At 38.7% G+C, this 19,133-nt stretch overlaps 4 protein-coding genes and 1 long non-coding RNA gene across 7 annotated transcripts in view; 1 reads left to right on the forward strand and 4 right to left on the reverse strand.

The window, feature by feature from the left end:
- The window catches only part of LOC125019927 (H-2 class I histocompatibility antigen, Q10 alpha chain-like), a 175,597-nt gene that overhangs the window by 57,415 nt on the left and 99,049 nt on the right, over positions 1-19,133 (forward strand). The gene's annotated exons all lie outside the window — the stretch shown is intronic.
- The window catches only part of LOC125019928 (H-2 class I histocompatibility antigen, Q10 alpha chain-like), a 333,056-nt gene that overhangs the window by 17,007 nt on the left and 296,916 nt on the right, over positions 1-19,133 (reverse strand). The window contains exons 9-12 of the mRNA XM_047605067.1: positions 12,418-12,426; positions 11,765-11,799; positions 11,490-11,558; positions 11,264-11,364 (exon numbers count right to left, since the gene is read on the reverse strand). Of these exons, the coding sequence (XP_047461023.1) occupies positions 11,315-11,364; positions 11,490-11,558; positions 11,765-11,799; positions 12,418-12,426 (163 nt within the window). The 3' untranslated portion in view covers positions 11,264-11,314. The remainder of the gene's footprint in view (positions 1-11,263; positions 11,365-11,489; positions 11,559-11,764; positions 11,800-12,417; positions 12,427-19,133) is intronic.
- Positions 57-7,253, reverse strand: LOC125019941. Its single transcript, XM_047605094.1, has 8 exons — positions 7,144-7,253; positions 4,790-4,843; positions 4,390-4,674; positions 3,945-4,079; positions 3,370-3,432; positions 2,821-2,853; positions 1,351-1,386; positions 57-1,113 (listed from the first exon to the last, which is right to left on the reverse strand). Exons 1-8 carry the CDS (start codon positions 7,229-7,231, stop codon positions 1,010-1,012), a joined length of 798 nt encoding a protein of 265 aa, XP_047461050.1. The 5' UTR covers positions 7,232-7,253; the 3' UTR covers positions 57-1,009.
- On the reverse strand, positions 12,363-13,383 carry LOC125019943 (H-2 class I histocompatibility antigen, alpha chain-like). Its single transcript, XM_047605097.1, has 2 exons — positions 12,990-13,383; positions 12,363-12,732 (listed from the first exon to the last, which is right to left on the reverse strand). Exons 1-2 carry the CDS (start codon positions 13,357-13,359, stop codon positions 12,551-12,553), a joined length of 552 nt encoding a protein of 183 aa, XP_047461053.1. The 5' UTR covers positions 13,360-13,383; the 3' UTR covers positions 12,363-12,550.
- Positions 16,729-19,127, reverse strand: LOC125019944. The gene is made up of 2 exons (XR_007114146.1): positions 18,968-19,127; positions 16,729-18,842 (listed from the first exon to the last, which is right to left on the reverse strand). It is a non-coding gene; the product is annotated as an uncharacterized LOC125019944 (long non-coding RNA).

Raw genomic sequence — 19,133 nt, forward strand, 5'->3', positions numbered from 1 at the left:
TGGCCCAATAGCATCATTTTTTTTTATTATTTACTGTTACGTTACATTATCAACAAAAATATAAAACCCAGTGATCTGAAATTGAAGGTTTCCCCAACAAAGAAGGTCCCTTACATTATGGAAAACAAAAGTTCACAAAGAATAAAAACATATCCATTAATGCAATTTCTCTGCTGTGGGACAGACACACTGAAGGGGAGAGATGAGCAGCTTTTCTCTAGATGACGAATACAAGTCAATACTTTAATAAACAATAATACAGACATGTGTCATAGTGGTACTAACAAATCTCTTTGTGTGTTGTTGGAGCTATTTGTTATTCTTTTTAATCCTGTTTAAATATTAGTTCTTTGTTTTATTTGTTTAACATTAGTATTTCTGTTTGTTTTGATTATTTGTTTGTGCTTTTATTTTGAAGGCATCAGGTAACTGGTGCACACCAGGTGAGGTCATAAACAGAAAGTGACAGGTGAGCCAGGCACTGGGTGAGAGGCATCAGAAGTCAGTGCTGTATGTTTTCTCTTTGCCAATTGTCTAAATAAATCACAGAAAATGTCTTTTTTTTTTGGAAGCTCCTTTTGGCTAAAACTAGAGCTCAGTGTGTTTCAGACGTAAATGAATTCACTGAATAAATGTTAATAATGTGATGAAGCTTTGGCAGCGTCTGAATCAGTGGAGGCTACGAGGCTTCAACCCTGAGCTCATAAATATTGATACTGATGCTGATTGGAGCTGCTCTTATGACTCTAGGACTCTGAACTCCTTAGTGTTTCAGAGACATGAGACACAAGTGAACTCTGACCACTGGAGCTGTAGATGTGCAGTGAACGCACCACAGGCCGTCCCAGTAGTCACACTTTAAATGTTTTACTACCAACAAACACCACACACACTGGAGAAAGTCCAACTGCATGGAAACGCTTCTTTAACATCAAACTTTAAACTCCTTCTCTTCACATTGTTCGGCTCAGATTTAGTTTTCATTTACGTCTCAGTCTTAGTCTCCTGCTCACTGATGGATGGATTCTGTGTTTATGGAGACGTCAGACTGATCCTGGACCTTTTCTTCCAGGAGACTCTCAGCCTCAGGATGGTTTGTTGTGTTGTCATTGTCTAGAGACATGAACATCAGAGTTATTGTAGATGTATATGTCATCCCTTCTTTCACACTAGAACCTAAAGACAACACATGAGTCTGTCTACAGAGCACGACAAACATCGTTTAATTAATTAGCTTTAAGCTAACTCTGGTTCTAACAGCACATGGTGACGTTTACAGGACTGTAGCTGGATTAATAACATGTCACTGATATAATAAGTGAATCAGTAACAGAGAAATAAAACACTGACCTGGTGGAGGAGGAGCTGCAGCAGCCGGCTCTCCACCTGTGAATAAAACAGTTGAAACATGTTATTTGTCTCATATTTCTGCAGCACTAACAGAAATTATGACTTTTACTGAGCAACGCTGACTCTGTTCACACTCCCAAACACAATAACACCAATAACTTTCAAATGTAGAGCTGTGACATGACTCTCATAATGAACCAGTCTCTTCAGTATTTATTTGCTGTTTCCTTGTATGAGGAGGTCTGATAATCATATAAAGTCTGTATCTTTGTCATATTGTCCCTTTACTTCCACACTGTTGTAACACATGAAGCATGTCTCCCAGAGTGTCTGGATGAATAAGCAAGGACGTCCCTGAAGAAGGCGTTGGATGGCAGCAGAGGAGGTCAGGTCTTTCTTTATGGGGCCTGGCCTGGTTCGGCTCAAAGAGTCAACATGAAGCCGCCTTCCTGTGGACCCCCCACCACCAGGAGGAGGAGGCATCGGGGTCAGGCACGACTGGGTCTAAGCTCATGGACTACGCTAGTGGGAAGGAGGCTTCATCTCCATGAATAGTGTCGGACTCTGGAACCAAACTCTAGAAGAGGAGCTGGACCGTCTCCAGTTCTGTAGGTGACTCTATCTGGGGACTCCATAGTTCTCCCAGGAGACTCCAAAGCCCATGTGGGCAGAGTGGAGGGGAGTGATTGGGAGGAACAGTCTTAACTGGGATTCAGAAAGATGCAGAGCTGTCATCTGTCCATCACCTGGTGGTGAGTTGGATCAGGTGGTGGGTGAGGCTGCCAGTCAGACCTGGTAAACCCAGACTTGTAGTGAGGGGGGCCCGGGAACAACTGTTGGTGAGATCTTCGATGTTGACCTCTGGAAGAGCTTCTCATGCATCCTGGAGGGGAGGTGGGTAACATGGGATCCTAGTGGGCCATGTTCAGATCCTCCACTGAAGAGGCGGTTTCTCAGCCTCACATGCTGCCTCCTGTCAGACAGGAAGTCTGTGGTCCTCTGCTCTTATAGGTGGAGTCAGTTTGTCCTGTAGCAGGGATTGATGGGTGGTGTTGAAGGCCAAACTAAAATACACAAACAGGATCTTGGCATACGTCCTTGGGGAGAGCAGGTGCTGGAGGAGGAGGTGGAGGTAGTCATGGAGTCTAGTGGTCCTTAGCTTTTTGGGATAATGATAAAAAATGAAACTGTGCCTCCAATCAGGTTTTCTATTCTTTATGTAATAAGCTTAAAGTTAGAGCCATAAGACAAATGAATTCATCAACCAATCACTAGAGTCACTTTAAAGCAAAGACGTCAAACACCGTTTCATTTTAAATGTGATCATCTGTTTTCATAATGTTAATTAGATTTAAGCTAACTCTGGTTCTAACATCACATGGTGACATTTACAGGCCTGTAGCTGGATTAATAACATGTCACTGATAAAATCATTCAACTGAATCAGTAACAGAGAAATAAAACACTGACCTGGAGGAAGATCTTCAACCACCTCTGTAGGATCTGTAAATAAAGATGAAGATGAAGTGAGTTATTTCCTCCAGTCTCATGTTTCTACAACAGTGTGTGAAGTTGGTTGTAAAACGCTGCAGCCTGTGCAGGACTAACTTGAAGGATCAGGTCAGCATTCAGTATTTTATTGTCAGTAAATGTCAGAACACATTCAGTGTTGGATATCTGCTGATAGAAACATCCACTTGACTCTTAAACTGACTCAGTGACTCCTCTGTCCAGTGTCCACGTCTGAGTGTCTGATCATCTCATAACTCTGGATTAGTACAAAAGGCAGCATCAACACTTTCTCTGAGGGAAAGGACACTGGACTGATGTTTAAGCTGCTGCCGATCTAGTAAATGTGTCTGGATCAGGAGGAGAGTCCAGACAACACATTGTTAGTTTGATGGTGGAGAGAAAAATCCAGAATAACATCAGCCACATGTTTTAAATCAGTCCTGCACAGACACCAACACACACACAACATTCACAACAGAAAGGACAGAAAGGACAGAAAGGACGTACCTGGGGAGTAGTTTCCTGAAGGATTATTAGCAGCAGCTCCTGTTCTGCATCTATTGGCAGCTTCTGTAAATAAACAGAGAGAATGAAGTGATGATTGATGGTAGAAGTTGTTGTATTGAAGGACTTGTACTTGTCCACAGTCCAATAATAACAGAGCTCTGATAACAGATAATTAAACACTCAATGGTTACAACTAGGGAAGAACCGATACACCGGCTAAACATCAGTATTGGCCGATATTCGCCTCATTAATTACCACTGAGCAAAAAAGATGATGTGACTGATGACAGTGGCTGATTTGATTGACATGTTGCATGAATGCTGAAGAGAGATTCTCTCTCTCTCTCTCTGCTGTAAATGATGAAGGGATCACCTTGATCAGCTGAAACTAGATATGTGAAGAACACATGTCATAGTGGTTAGTGGGAGTGGCTGTGTTACCCTCCACTGGTGAAATTCATCCACATTTGGTGGGTTGGTAGGTGTTAATGTCAAGTCCTTTTTTTTCCCCATCCCTAGCTCCTACAATCACTGATGATGTTAAACAGAGTGATGATACACAACAATGAACTTACCAAGGATGCGTCTTTTCTTCCAGCCGACCAGCACCAGCATCACAACTAGAACCAGGAATAGAACCAGGACTCCTATCGCTGCACCAACGTCGTCTCCAGCTCCACCAGAGTGAGGAGGAGGAGGAAGATGATGATCTAAAAGCCAGAAAACATTGCCATCAGTTTGTGTGTGTTAGTCAAATGTGGATGTAAAGTCTCAGCAAAGATTGAATTTAATGACTAAACAAAGTGAAATCAGTGGTTAGTGAAGGAGAGAAACATGTGAGCTTCAAAACTAAACCAGAGTGTCAGAATATTCTCAGATGAGACTATGTGAAGACAACTTCTACCTGTTCTCTAGTTACAATCATCTCACTCACTTCAGTTCAACCACAACTATTGAAGATGAACTGAGCTGTTGGACAAACATCAACATAAAATGACAAAAATAATTCAACTTTCTTACACCAAAACTTCTCAACTCGTGAACCAGATGCAGCATGAATGACTTCACAGCAGAAATCAGACGTGTCTGATGTTTTAATCTCCACAAAGTCTCTTCTCTGGAAGGTGTCGTCTTCATATGAACAAACTCCTGAACTCTTCACTCCGTCCTCTCTGGTTAGAATACGGCCGTTCCTCTTCATATTCAGAGTGATGTTGTTTGGGTAGAAGCCTGAGACCAGACACGTTACAATGATGTTGGTCTGAACTTCATAGTTCTCTGGAAACATCTTCACATCAGGAGGAGCTGGAAGCAGAAAAGATGAGGTGATGTTTGGAGGGAGGCTACGTAGCAGCATGATACAGACCAATGTCACCACATATATCTGTAGTAAATAATTAAAGATATTCTCACGTCTTACTTGTGTCTATGAACTTAGATGAAATGATCCGTCCTCCTCCATCTGAGTCAGGATCTAAAACACAGAAACATTCACATTATTTTCATGTTCAGTCTTTCAAAACAATCCTGATCTGTTACTGAAATAATGTGGATGTTAAACCACAATAATTGAATCATCTGTTCAGTGAGAAACATGTGACGTTAAAGAAAAGTTTCATCCAAGAATAAATGAATGAAACCAGTTCATTCAACCTGTAAGTTCATAAAACCCATTTTTCTCATCAGACACTGTGAGGGTCGTATCCCAAGACATATTAGATTTATTTTATATCAATTTTCCTTCCAAATTTCTGCTGTTTTTTTTTAGCCTTTGTCAGCCTTAACACACCTTGTGCTGCCACTAGGGGGCAACACTAGGAGGGGCCGTGTAGTTACATGAATTATTTTCTGTATCTCAGTAAATCTCAATAAATGTTTAATAGATGGCAAGAAGGCGTCTCAATCATCCTTTTTAAATATCAATGAACACAGATTCTAACAGAGTCCATACGTAAATAATACGCCATGGCTTTTCAAAAAAAAGCAACACAGTTGTATTGCATGCACAGCATAAATACTTGTTATACCATGGTCCAGGTGAATCCTCGACTCAACGTTGACAGTTTTAGGAGTCTGTTTGCTGGTGTCGTGTCAAAAAGTGATTTCCTGCCAGAATCTGATTTCTGGCCGCACAGCAGCCCGTTGAGCGGTAGCGCTAAAATGTCTGCTTTTCTCTGGATTGGATTCTTTGGAAAACAGGCAATAACAAATATTAAAGATATGATAACTTTTGCAATGATCCTCGTGGCTCTGCATTGTTTTTATCTGATCTGGGCCCTACATAGCATTTACTTCCCATTTTTGGATGTGTTTTGCAGTTTTCAATCAGTTTTCACATCGCAAAAACTGATTGAAGGCATAGGATAGTTACTGAGAGGTTATTTCTGCCTAAATATGACATTCATTTCATTCATTGAGCTTCATAATGTAAAGATCAGAGCTCACACTGAGAGCTTAGAATCCTTTTAAAGGACCATTACAACACAAACGGGCATTTTCACCCGCCAAAAATTGATTGAAGACCAAATACAGTTCATTATTTTCCTGCACGCTCATTGATACAACCTCCTCACTCAATCACCCACACGTATACACCTACACGGGTGAGTTAGAGTATAGACAGTATACCCACTGCAACCACTGGTATTAACCCTTAATTAATTTGTGTTTGTGACTGCCAGTAAATGTCCATGTCTGATCTAAAAGTACACTATAAAAAACAAACAGAATTAGTTATTATTGGTTATTTTTAGGGCTCAGATTTACGTTGTTCCCTAAACGCTTCACTAGGGGTGGGCGATATGGCAAAAATATCATATCACGATTTTTTAAAAATAAAATCACGATTTCGATTTTATCACGATCTTAAATTGAAAAAATGAAAAACAGACAATATTTTCTCGGCATTCAGAGTAGAGACGTGGCATGGCCGTGTTGGAGAAGTATTTTCGGTTGGGCAGCTCAAACCGGGGGTCAACTACTTTAAGCAGGCGTTTGAACCCCTCATTGTCTACCGTGTTGAACGTACCTGATCTTTTGCAAGATAAAAGGTAACTGCTTTTCGCTTGCTTGACTTGTCATACGGAGTGTCTTGGTTAAATGCCTGTGTTAATGTTGACTGTTTTGGTCTTACACTAGCTGCTGCCTCCGCCTGCGGTGCCGGTGCCGCCGGGCCCCTCGCTGTTTCCTCTTCAAATGATTGAACAGGTTCGTCGTGTTGCCACCCGACGTGCGAACCTGCTCTATGCAAACGTTTCACAAAACATTTGCCTGAAAATCCAAACCAATTCCATGTAATGGAGGTGGATTTTTTTTATAGTGACCAACTCCGTTTGTCTTCCAGCCATGGCTCCATGCGGCTACCGCTACACACATAAACAAGGCGGCGGGTAAGAAAGCGCGGTACTGTCCGTCACTCGCTATGATTGGTCGGTCAGGTTGACGACGTATTACGTCTGGTGCGACGGTGCATCAGCATAGATCTGCAATTTATAGAATGTGCCCTCGACGATCCCACGATCTCTGCAGTTTGACATATCGTCTTCACGTTGTAATCGGTCCCGATTTAATATCGTCATATCGCCCGCCCCTACGCTTCACGCTGGAGGAGGAGCCTGTGGAAACTTCTTCTTCTGTTCTATTCCCGCCAAAAATACATTTTACACATCAGGACTAATAATACGGGGATCTGCTGGACAAACTATATGTATGAATTATAATCTAAAAGAAAGAAACTCAATATAAAAAACATAAAGACAATAAAAACGTTCTCACCTGAAACCTTCTCAACACGAAAGCGGGACGCAGCTTGAATGACTTCACAGCTGTAGTTAAACTGGGTCAGACTGAGGAATCTCCACATGGTCTCTCCTCTGGAAGGTGTGACTTATAAACGGTTGAACTCCTGACGTCTTCACTCCGTCCTCTTCAGTCAGAAACAGTGATTCTTCTTGATGTTCAGGACGATGTCTGATGTGTTGAAGGCTTTGACCTCACACACATAAACAACGTGGGTCTCATCTTTGTTCTTTGCAAACACGTTGACCTCAGGTTGATCTGGAAGCAGAGAAGATGAGGTGATGTTTGGAGGGAGGCTACGTAGCAGCATGATATTTTTTAATTTTATTTTCGAATTTCTAGAATTTCAGACTGGCTCTGTTCTCGTGACGAATTTAACGTTAAGGATGCAGGAATTTTACCGTTAACCAACTATTCATTAAATTGTGGATTTGATAGAAGTAAAAGGTCTGATACTTATACTCATATATCTGAATTTAAAATTGTACTTTAATGAGTTATTAGTTATTTATTGAATTATTCCTTTGGGACTGCTGAGTGAACTCCCTGTCAAACAACTAAAATGAAACTTCATTTGAACATACTTTAAACTTTATATTAACCACTTAAAATAACAGAAACCATCTTTGATAAAAATGTGTGTGACGTTTAGTTTGTCTAATCCACTAACATGGAGGCTGCAAGATTTATTATTTATGCCCTTTTCAGAATGAATGAATGAATGAACTTCTATCACAGTCAACGACACTAAACATGAACCAGTTTACATGACTAAAACTCAACAAAGGAGTAACCTACAACAACTAATTCAACTAAACTACTTTAAATGTTCAACAGGTAACAGGTGGATTTCCTTTCGTTTTAACTCGACTCTCAATCAAAGGTTCATAAAACAGTGACTTACCGCTGTTTACCGTCACTACTGTCCCCAGAAGAACTACAAACACCAGCAGGAACATTTAGAAAATAAAGTGGATTCTATTCTCATTGTAAAGTTTAATCCATTGACTGAATATATCCTAATCAAACTTTTTTTTTTATCCGAAGAACTGTCCACTTCCTGGTTTCATGTGACATTCAGAGCCCTCCGTTTATTTTGAGCATCTGCGCGGTAACAGCTAGCACCGACTTTTTAAAAAATATTTTTCTTTTTTTTCTGTTTATCGTTGAGCCAAATGTCGCAGCAGTATTTCTCAATATCCAAAATCTACGATGACTAATGTTCATGCGGACAGTACGAAACCATAAAGAGTATAAAGATTTGTTAAGCTTATGGTAGAGACTTATGTAGTTTAGTTGAGGGCAGTGAGAAGTTTAGATTTACATGATTCCTTAAACGGTCCCATTATGGTAACGTCCCATCGGTGTTAAAACCTACTAAATACTGATAGATATTTAAAATATATATATATATATATATATATATATATTTTTTTAAAAATAAATAATTACGTTCAACAATTGACTGTACATATTCTAGTCATTATACATTATTTTACAGTCTATAGTTTGTAGGAACAAATAATGAAACGTCACACTGGCAGCAGCCAATCAGATTATCAGTTTGCTGTTGCTAGGCAGATTAGATGAGCGCAGGGTTGACTCAGTCGAAGGTAAACAGAAGATCCGTGGCTGGGATTTAACCACAGCGCATTTAAAATATTCAGACCATTTATAACAGTACTACACCAATATTACTGGGTAGAAATACTCGACCCTCACCCTGTTAAAATACTCACTGGAAAAGTGTTTCTAATGTAAAAAGTGTCGAGTACGGTGGCCCTGAGAGGTCAAACACTGGAACCTCAGATAAAACTACATGATAATAATGCCATCAACAAAACTAATTATTAAACATGTGTCCTGTCTGGAAAACTTAATACACAAAATAGATAAATAAAATGAAAATGAGCACAAAATAACCAAGTATAGGATGTAGAGAAAGGATATAAACCATCTTAATGAGTTTATTTTCAGAAACAAACACGTAGGAGATAAAGTTGACTGGACCAGGATTATACCAGAAAATATGAGGCAGAGAAACTGGAACTCATCGCTGTTTATTTTCACTGACATGAAGAATAAACAACAGTTAGACTTGAACAGATTATAGACAGAAGCCCAGGTATTTCATACTCATCACTTCTGTCTCAAGTCATCATATAATACTTCATAACATATCTATAACACTTTTATTCATAATGTTTAATACAACTAAGCTCAGTTCTCAGTTCTTCTCATGAAAGAAGTGGAGAAAAGCCAGAGATAAAATGAAAACAAACACAAAAAAAATCAACTTAAGGCAAAAAGCTTTTCATGATAAAACTTGAATAAATGTAGTGCAACACTCAAATCTGTTCAGGCTGTTATCACAGATAATACTACAGGTAATACTACAGGTAATACTACAGGTAATTCTACATGGTGGTTAAAGTTAAAACTTAAAGCAATAGAGAACATTTATAGTGTCAGGTCAGATTTCTCTGTCAGTCTGAACTAAAAAACATGAGGCGTTTGTTTTTCAGTCTGAATCTTCCTGAATCTCCAGGTACATTTACACTTTCTCAAAAACAACATCAACAACAAAATAAAAACACAAACACCTTCTTCATCACTTCTGTCCTCAAACAGGATTTCTAGTTTTTAGTTTGTAGCTTTTAGTTAATGTTTCATCACATCAGGTAGTGTGACATCTGTATTTTATGTAATTTCTCCTCCACTCTAACACTGTCTGGCTCTAACAGCTCCATCTTTGTCCTTTAAGGCAAAAGTTTCCTCTTCATCTGGAATTATTTTAGCGGTTAGTGCACGTGTTCACAAAGTTTTTGTAACAAAGTCTCGGTACAAAGTTTGAAACAAATAATATAAATACATTTTAGTGGCTCAACACAACACTGTGAAAACAATCCACTGCCTTCATTCCACTTCAGCACTTTGTAAAACTACCGCATGATCCAACAGTCTGAGGATAAAACTAGTGTGTTCAGATCATGGACCAACATTATCTAAAATAGTGCTTGATTTCATTATTAGTTTTTGTGTAGCATCAGATTTAAAGTTTACCACTAAAAATGTCCCATTGACTCCCATTATAACCACATGTTTTAATCTCTCAGCCACGACTTAAAGAAATCATTTTGGAGACAAATGGTCATATTTGTCATTTTTAGTGTAAAATGTAAAAGTAAAATGAGCTACTTCCTGTAATCGGGCCTACGTATAAAATGTCATGGTTTTTGTGTTGTGTTGTTGAGCAGAGATTAAAATATGTGTTTATGATGGAAGTCAATGGGACATTTTTAGAAGCAAATTTTAAATCTGTTTCTACACAAAACTACGAATGAAGTCTATATTTTAGATAATCCTGGTCATATCCAGGCCTGACCTGAAAGAAACGCCCCAACCCCCCAATATTAGTTTCATGGAAAATAGCAATTTTTATTTATTTATTTATTTTTCCGTAAACAGTGACTCTAAGTAACCTAAATTGCATTTAACAGGTTAAAATCCTCAGGATGATGAATGTTTGGTAGTTTTGTAAAGTCCCAAATGCTTTCAGAGATTTATACAAAAAAAAAAAACAACAAAAACAAAAAAATTTTTGGAGATTTTTGTGCAGTAAATTAAAGTGACACCTGACGGTTTAAACATCCACAAACCTGAACCCAGACATTACACAATAACACAGGCAGCGGCTCTAGTGTGTTAGTTAATACTTAAAACTCTTCCTCTTCTTTCAGTGCATTTTTACTTCTGAAAAGTTCTTCTTAATGAAAAAACTGCGAGCAGATTTCTTCTACTTTAAAATGATTTTACATTCAAACACCTTCATCATCACCTTCATCATTTCTGTCCTCAAACAGGAGTTCTAGTGTCCAATTATTTAAACATATTATTAGATTTAGATTGAAATATAAAGTGCTTCTCCACTAGTTTAGCTTATTTCTCCTGAACTCTAACGCTGTTTGGTTGGAGCAGCTCCAGTAAACATCCACTCTGACTCTTTAAAGTCTCATTTCTTCCAGCTCGCTCTGATCAAACGCTCCTGATTCAAAAAAGTTCATCTAAAATGTCACTTTGAGGTTTGAAGACGATCCTGCTACTGATGGATGGATTCGATGTTTCTGATGAAATATTCCTGGAGACTTCAGACTTGCACATTTCCATTCAGGAGACTCTCAGCCTCTTTGTCCTTGACTAGAGAAATGAATACCAGGGTTATTTATATGTAGTTATGATGAGACGTGGAGAATGTCATCATCTTTATCTTTCCTTAACGCTCTGGTTCATGTAGATTATCCTCTGTGTTGATGGATACTCACCAGAGACACCAGAGTCGATGCTGCTGCTGCTGCTGCTGCTGCTCTGAGAACGATCGTAGCCCTTCATGTCTGTGAGAAAACAAATGTAGTCGGTAAATAAAACATGGCACCAAGTCTGTCTACAGAGCAGGAATCACATGAAAAAATATCCACAGTAGAAATGTCTCGTAAAATTAAACCCAAATAATCACTGCAACAAACAATAACTCAAAAACACCACCATTCATAAAATAACCCTTACATTAACAGAATCACAAACGAAATAAAACACTGACCTTGTGAACTGATGACATTAACCTTCACTTTATCTGTAATAAAGATGAAGATGAAGTGAGTTATTTCCTCCAGTCTCATGTTTCTACAACAGTGTGTGAAGTTGGTTGTAAAACGCTGCAGCCTGTGCAGGACTAACTTGAAGGATCAGGTCAGCATTCAGTATTTTATTGTCAGTAAATGTCAGAACACATTCAGTGTTGGATATCTGCTGATAGAAACATCCACTTGACTCTTAAACTGACTCAGTGACTCCTCTGTCCAGTGTCCACGTCTGAGTGTCTGATCATCTCATAACTCCGGATTAGTACAAAAGGCAGCATCAACACTTTCTCTGAGGGAAAGGACACTGGACTGATGTTTAAGCTGCTACCGATCTAGTAAATGTGTCTGGATCAGGAGGAGAGTCCAGACAACACATTGTTAGTTTGATGGTGGAGAAAAAATCCAGAATACATCAGCCACATGTTTTAAATCAGTCCTGCACAGACACCAACACACACAACATTCAGAACAGGAAGGACAGAATGGACAGAATGGACAGAGAGGACGTACCTGGGGTGTAGTTTACTGGAGCCTCATTAGCAGCAGTTCCTGTAAACAAACAGAGAGAATGAAGTGATGGTTGATGGTAGAAGTTGTTGTATTGAAGGACTTGTACTTGTCCACAGTCCAATAATAACAGAGCTCTGATAACAGACTCACTCCATTGTTCTTCTGGAGGAAAAGATTCTGTGGAATCTTGGTGTAAATACACTACAGACAACTCTGGATTACAGGACCTACAATCATTGATGTTGTTGAACACAGTGAAGATACACAACTCTGAACTTACCAATGATGCCTTTTTTCTTCAGAACCACCACCAGCATCACAACCAGGACCAGGACCAGGACCAGGACTCCTCCCACTCCACCACCGATGACAGCAGTGCTGAGTCCACCAGAGCGAGGAGGAGGAAGCTGATGATCTGAAACCCAGAAAACATTGCCATCAGTTTGTGTGTGTTAGTGAAATGTGGATGTAAAGTCTCAGCAAAGACTGAATTTTACGACTAAACAAAGTGAAATCAGTGGTTAGTGAAGGAGAGAAACATGTGAGCTTCAAAACTAAACCAGAGTGTCAGAGTATTCTCAGATGAGACTATGTGAAGACAACTTCTACCTGTTCTCTAGTTACAATCATCTCACTCACTTCAGTCCAACCAGATTAAACCAATATTCTTACCCCAGGAATTCTTCACATTCATGTGAGATGCATCATGAATGACTTCACAGCTGTAATCAGACTTGTCTGATCTTTTAATCTCCACATAGTCTCTTCTCTGGAAGTGGTCGTCTTCATTTGGACGAACGTCTGAGGTCACCACTCCGTCCTCTCTGGTTAGAATTCGGCCGTTCCTCCTGATATTGAGGACGATGTCTTTTGGGTAGAAGCCTGTGGCCAGGCACATCAAAATGACGTTGGTCTCAACTTTGGCGTTTCTCGCAAACAAGAACACTTCAGGAGGAGCTGGAAGCAGAAAGAGACACATACTGTTGATCCTAGAACTAGAAACACATGCTTCATTTATCTTCTCGCAGCATTTACTGAACATGACCGGGCTCTGACAGCTACTTCTACATTTTCATTGATACAACCTCCTCACTCAATCACCCACACGTATACACCTACACGGGTGAGTTAGAGTATAGACAGTATACCCACTGCAGCCACTGGTATTAACCCTTAATTATTTGTGTTTGTGACTGCCAGTAAATGTCCATGTCTGATCTAAAAGTACACTATAAAAAAACAAACAGAATTAGTTATTATTGGTTATTTTTAGGGCTCAGATTTACGTTGTTCCCTAAACGCTTCACTAGGGGTGGGCGATATGGCAAAAACATCATGTCACGATTTTTTAAAATAAAATCACGATTTCGATTTTATCACGATCTTAAATTGAAAAAAAGAAAAACAGACAATATTTTCTCGGCATTCAGAGTAGAGACGTGGCATGGCCGTGTTGGAGAAGTATTTTCGGTTGGGCAGCTCAACCGGGGGTCAACTACTTTAAGCAGGGTCGTTTGAACCCCTCATTGTCTACCGTGTTGAACGTACCTGATCTTTTGCAAGATAAAAGGTAACTGCTTTTCGCTTGCTTGACTTGTCATACGGAGTGTCTTGGTTAAATGCCTGTGTTAATGTTGACTGTTTTGGTCTTACACTAGCTGCTGCCTCCGCCTGCGGTGCCGGTGCCCCGGGCCCCTCGCTGTTTCCTCTTCAAATGATTGAACAGGTTCGTCGTGTTGCCACCCGACGTGCGAGCCTGCTCTGTGCAAACTCTTCACAAAACATTTGCCTGAAAATCCAAACCAATTCCATGTAATGGAGGTGGATTTTTTTATAGTGACCAACTCCGTTTGTCTTCCAGCCATGGCTCCATGCGGCTACCGCTACACACATAAACAAGGAGGCGGGTAAGAAAGCGCGGTACTGTCCGTCACATCGCTATGATTGGTCGGTCAGGTTGACGACGTATTACGTCTGGTGCGACGGTGCATCAGCATAGATCTGCAATTTATAGAATGTGCCCTCGACGATCCCACGATCTCTGCAGTTTGACATATCGTCTTCACGTTGTAATCGGTCCCGATTTAATATCGTCATATCGCCCGCCCCTACGCTTCACGCTGGAGGAGGAGCCTGTGGAAACTTCTTCTTCTGTTCTATTCCCGCCAAAAAATACATTTTACACATCAGGACTAATAATGACGGGGATCTGCTGGACAAACTATATGTATGAATTATAATCTAAAAGAAAGAAACTCAATATAAAAAACAATAAAGACAATAAAAACGTTCTCACCTGAAACCTTCTCACACGAAAGCGGGACGCAGCTTGAATGACTTCACAGCTGTAGTTAAACTGGTCAGACTGAGGAATCTCCACATGGTCTCTCCTCTGGAAGGTGTGACTTATAAACGGTTGAACTCCTGACGTCTTCACTCCGTCCTCTTCAGTCAGAACACAGTGATTCTTCTTGATGTTCAGGACGATGTCTGATGTGTTGAAGGCTTTGACCTCACACACATAAACAACGTGGGTCTCATCTTTGTTCTTTGCAAACACGTTGACCTCAGGTTGATCTGGAAGCAGAGAAGATGAGGTGATGTTTGGAGGGAGGCTACGTAGCAGCATGATATTTTTTAATTTTATTTTCGAATTTCTAGAATTTCAGACTGGCCTCTGTTCTGTGACGAATTAACGTTAAGGATGCAGGAATTTTACCGTTAACAACTATTCATTAAATTGTGGATTTGATAGAAGTAAAAGGTCTGAATACTTATACTCATATATCTGAATTTAAAATTGTACTTTAATGAGTTATTAGTTATTTATTGAATTATTCCTTTGGGACTGCTGAGTGAACTCCCTGTCAAACAACTAAAATGAAACTTCATTTGAACATACTTTAACTTTATATTAACCACTTAAAATAACAGAAACCATCTTTGATAAAAATGTGTGTGACGTTTTAGTTTTGTCTAATCCACTAACATGGAGGCTGCAAGATTTATTATTTATGCCCTTTTCAGAATGAATGAATGAATGAACTTCTATCACAGTCAACGACACTAAACATGAACCAGTTTACATGACTAAAAACTCAACAAAGGAGTCACCTACAACAACTAATTCAACTAAAACTACTTTAAATGTTCAACAGGTAACAGGTGATTTCCTTTCGTTTTTAACTCGACTCTCAATCAAAGGTTCATAAAAACAGTGACTTACCGCTGTTTACCGTCACTACTGTCCCCAGAAGAACTACAAACACCAGCAGGAACATTTAGAAAATAAAGTGGATTCTATTCTCATTGTAAAGTTTAAGCTCATTGGACTGAATATATCCTAATCAAAACTTTTTTTTTATCCGAAGAACTGTCCCACTTCCTGGTTTCATGAGACATCAGAGCCCTCTGTTATTTTGAGCATCTGCGCGGTAACAGCTAGCACCGACTTTTTAAAAATATTTTTCTTTTTTTTTCTGTTTATCGTTGAGCACAAATGTCGCCAGCAGTATTTCTCAATATCCAAAATCTACGATGACTAATGTTTCATGCGGACAGTACGAAACCATAAAGAGTATAAAGATTTGTTAAGCTTATGGTAGAGGACTTATGTAGTTTAGTTGAGGGCAGTGAAGAAGTTTAGATTTACATGATTCCTTAAAAAGTCCCATCATGGTAACGTCCCATCGGCGTTAAAACCTACTAAATACTGATAGATATTTAAAAAAAATATATTATATATATATTATATATATATTATATATATATATATATAATATATATATATATATATATTTTAAAAATAAATAATTACGTTCAACAATTGACTGTACATATTCTAGTCATTATACATTAATTTTACAGTCTATAGTTTGTAGGAACAAATAATGAAACGTCACACTGGCAGCAGCCAATCAGATTATCAGTTTGCTGTTGCTAGGCAGATTAGATGAGCGCAGGGTTGACTCAGTCGAAGGTAAACAGAAGATCCGTGGCTGGGATTTAACCACAGCGCATTTAAAATATTCAGACCATTTATAACAGTACTTACACCAATATTACTGGGTAGAAATACTCGACCCTCACCCTGTTAAAATACTCACTGGAAAAGTTTTTCTAATGTAAAAAGTGTCGAGTACGGTGGCCCTGAGAGGTCAAACACTGGAACCTCAGATAAAACTACATGATAATAATGCCATCAACAAAACTAACTATTAAACATGTGTCCTGTCTGGAAACTCTTAATACACAAAATAGATAAATAAAATGAAAATGAGCACAAAATAACTAAGAATAGGATGTAGAGAAAGGATATAAACCATCTTAATGAGTTTATTTCAGAAACAAACACGTAGGAGATAAAGTTGACTGGACCAGGATTATACCAGAAAATATGAGGCAGAGAAACTGGAACTCATCGCTGTTTATTTTCACTGACATGAAGAATAAACAACAGTTAGACTTGAACAGATTATAGACAGAAGCTCCAGGTATTTCATACTCATCACTTCTGTCTCAAGTCATCATATAATACTTCATAACATATCTATAACACTTTTATTCATAATGTTTAATACAACTAAGCTCAGTTCTCAGTTCTTCTCATGAAAGAAGTGGAGAAAAGCCCAGAGATAAAATGAAACAAACACAAAAAAAATCAACTTAAGGCAAAAAGCTTTTCATGATAAAACTTGAATAAATGTAGTGCAACACTCAAATCTGTTCAGGCTGTTAATCACAGATAATACTACAGATAATACTACAGGTAATACTACAGGTAATACTACATGGTGGTTAAAGTTAAAACTTAAAGCAATAGAGAACATTTATAGTGTCAGGTCAGATTTCTGTGTCAGTCTGAACTAAAACACATGAGGCGTTTGTTTTTCAGTCTGAATCTTCCTGAATCTCCAGGTACATTTACACTTTCTCAAAAACAACATCAACAACAAAATAAAAACACAAACACCTTCTTCATCACTTCTGTCCTCAAACAGGATTTCTAGTTTTTAGTTTGTAGCTTGTAGTTAATGTTTCATCACATCAGGTAGTGTGACATCTGTAGTTTATGTAATTTCTCCTCCACTCTAACACTGTCTGGCTCCACCTTTGTCCTTTAAGGCAAAAGTTTCCTCTTCATCTGGAATTATTTTAGCGGTTAGTGCACGTGTTCACAAAGTTATTGTAACAAAGTCTCGGTACAAAGTTTGAAACAAATAATATAAATACATTTTAGTGGCTCAACACAACACTGTGAAAACAATCCACTGCCTTCATTCCACTTCAGCACTTTGTAAAACTACCGCATGATCCAACAGTCTGAGGATAAAACTAGTGTGTTCAGATCATGACCAACATTATCTAAAATAGTGCTTGATTTCATTATTAGTTTTTCTGTAGCATCAGATTTAAAGTTTACCACTAAAAATGTCCCATTCACTCCCATTATAACCACATGTTTTAATCTCTCAGCCACGACTTAAAGAAATCATTTTGGAGACAAATGGTCATATTTGTCATTTTTAGTGTAAAATGTAAAAGTAAAATGAGCTACTTCCCTGTAATCGGGCTACGTATAAAATGTCATGGTTTTTGTGTTTGTGTTGTTGAGCAGAGATTAAAATATGTGTTTATGATGGAAGTCAATGGGACATTTTTAGAAGCAAATTTTAAATCTGTTTCTACACAAAAACTACGAATGAAGTCAATATTTTAGATAATCCTGGTCATATCCAGGCCTGACCTGAAAGAAACGCCCCAACCCCCCAATATTAGTTTCATGGAAAATAGCGATTTTTATTTATTTATTTCCATAAACAGGGACTCTAAGTTTAACAGGTTAAAATCCTCAGGATGATTGAATGTTTGGTAGTTTTATAAAGTTTTTTGGAGATTTTTGTCCTTCGTGACTCAATAGTGCAGTAACTTAAACTGACACATCCACAAACTGACTCTTGACATGTTTTCAGATTCATCTCGACTCCAGGAACTAGACCTGAACCCAGACATTAAACAATAACACAGGCAGCGGCTCTAGTGTGTTAGTTAACACTTAAAACTCTTTCAGAGTTCTTGCAGATTTCCTCTACTTTAAAATGATTTTACATTCAAACACCTTCATCATCACCTTCATCATTTCTGTCTTCAAACAGGAGTTCTAGTGTCCAATTATTTAAACATATTATTAGATTTAGATTGAAATATAAAGTGCTTCTCCACTAGTTTAGCTTATTTCTCCTGAACTCTAACGCTGTTTGGTTGGAGCAGCTCCAGTAAACATCCACTCTGACTCTTTAAAGTCTCATTTCTTCCAGCTCGCTCTGATCAAACGCTCCTGATTCAAAAAAGTTCATCTAAAATGTCACTTTGAGGTTTGAAGACGATTAGAAAATACTTTAGTCTCAGTCTCCTGCTACTGATGGATGGATTCCATGTTTCTGATGAAATATTCCTGGAGACTTCAGACTTGCACATTTCCATCCAGGAGACTCTCAGCCTCTTTGTCCTTTGTGTTGCCATTGACTAGAGAAATGAATACCAGGGTTATTTATATGTAGTTATGATGAGACGTGGAGAATGTCATCATCTTTATCTTTCCTTAACGCTCTGGTTCATGTAGATTATCCTCTGCGTTGATGGATACTCACCAGAGACACCAGAGTCGATGCTGCTGCTGCTGCTGCTGCTCTGAGAACGATCGTAGCCCTTCATGTCTGTGAGAAAACAAAATGTAGTCGGTAAATAAAACATGGCACCAAGTCCGTCTACAGAGCAGGAATCACATGAAAAAAGATCCACAGTAGAAATGTCTCG

The sequence above is a fragment of the Mugil cephalus genome, chromosome 14, assembly GCF_022458985.1.
Source record: "Mugil cephalus isolate CIBA_MC_2020 chromosome 14, CIBA_Mcephalus_1.1, whole genome shotgun sequence".
Taxonomy (NCBI): Eukaryota; Metazoa; Chordata; class Actinopteri; order Mugiliformes; family Mugilidae; genus Mugil; species Mugil cephalus.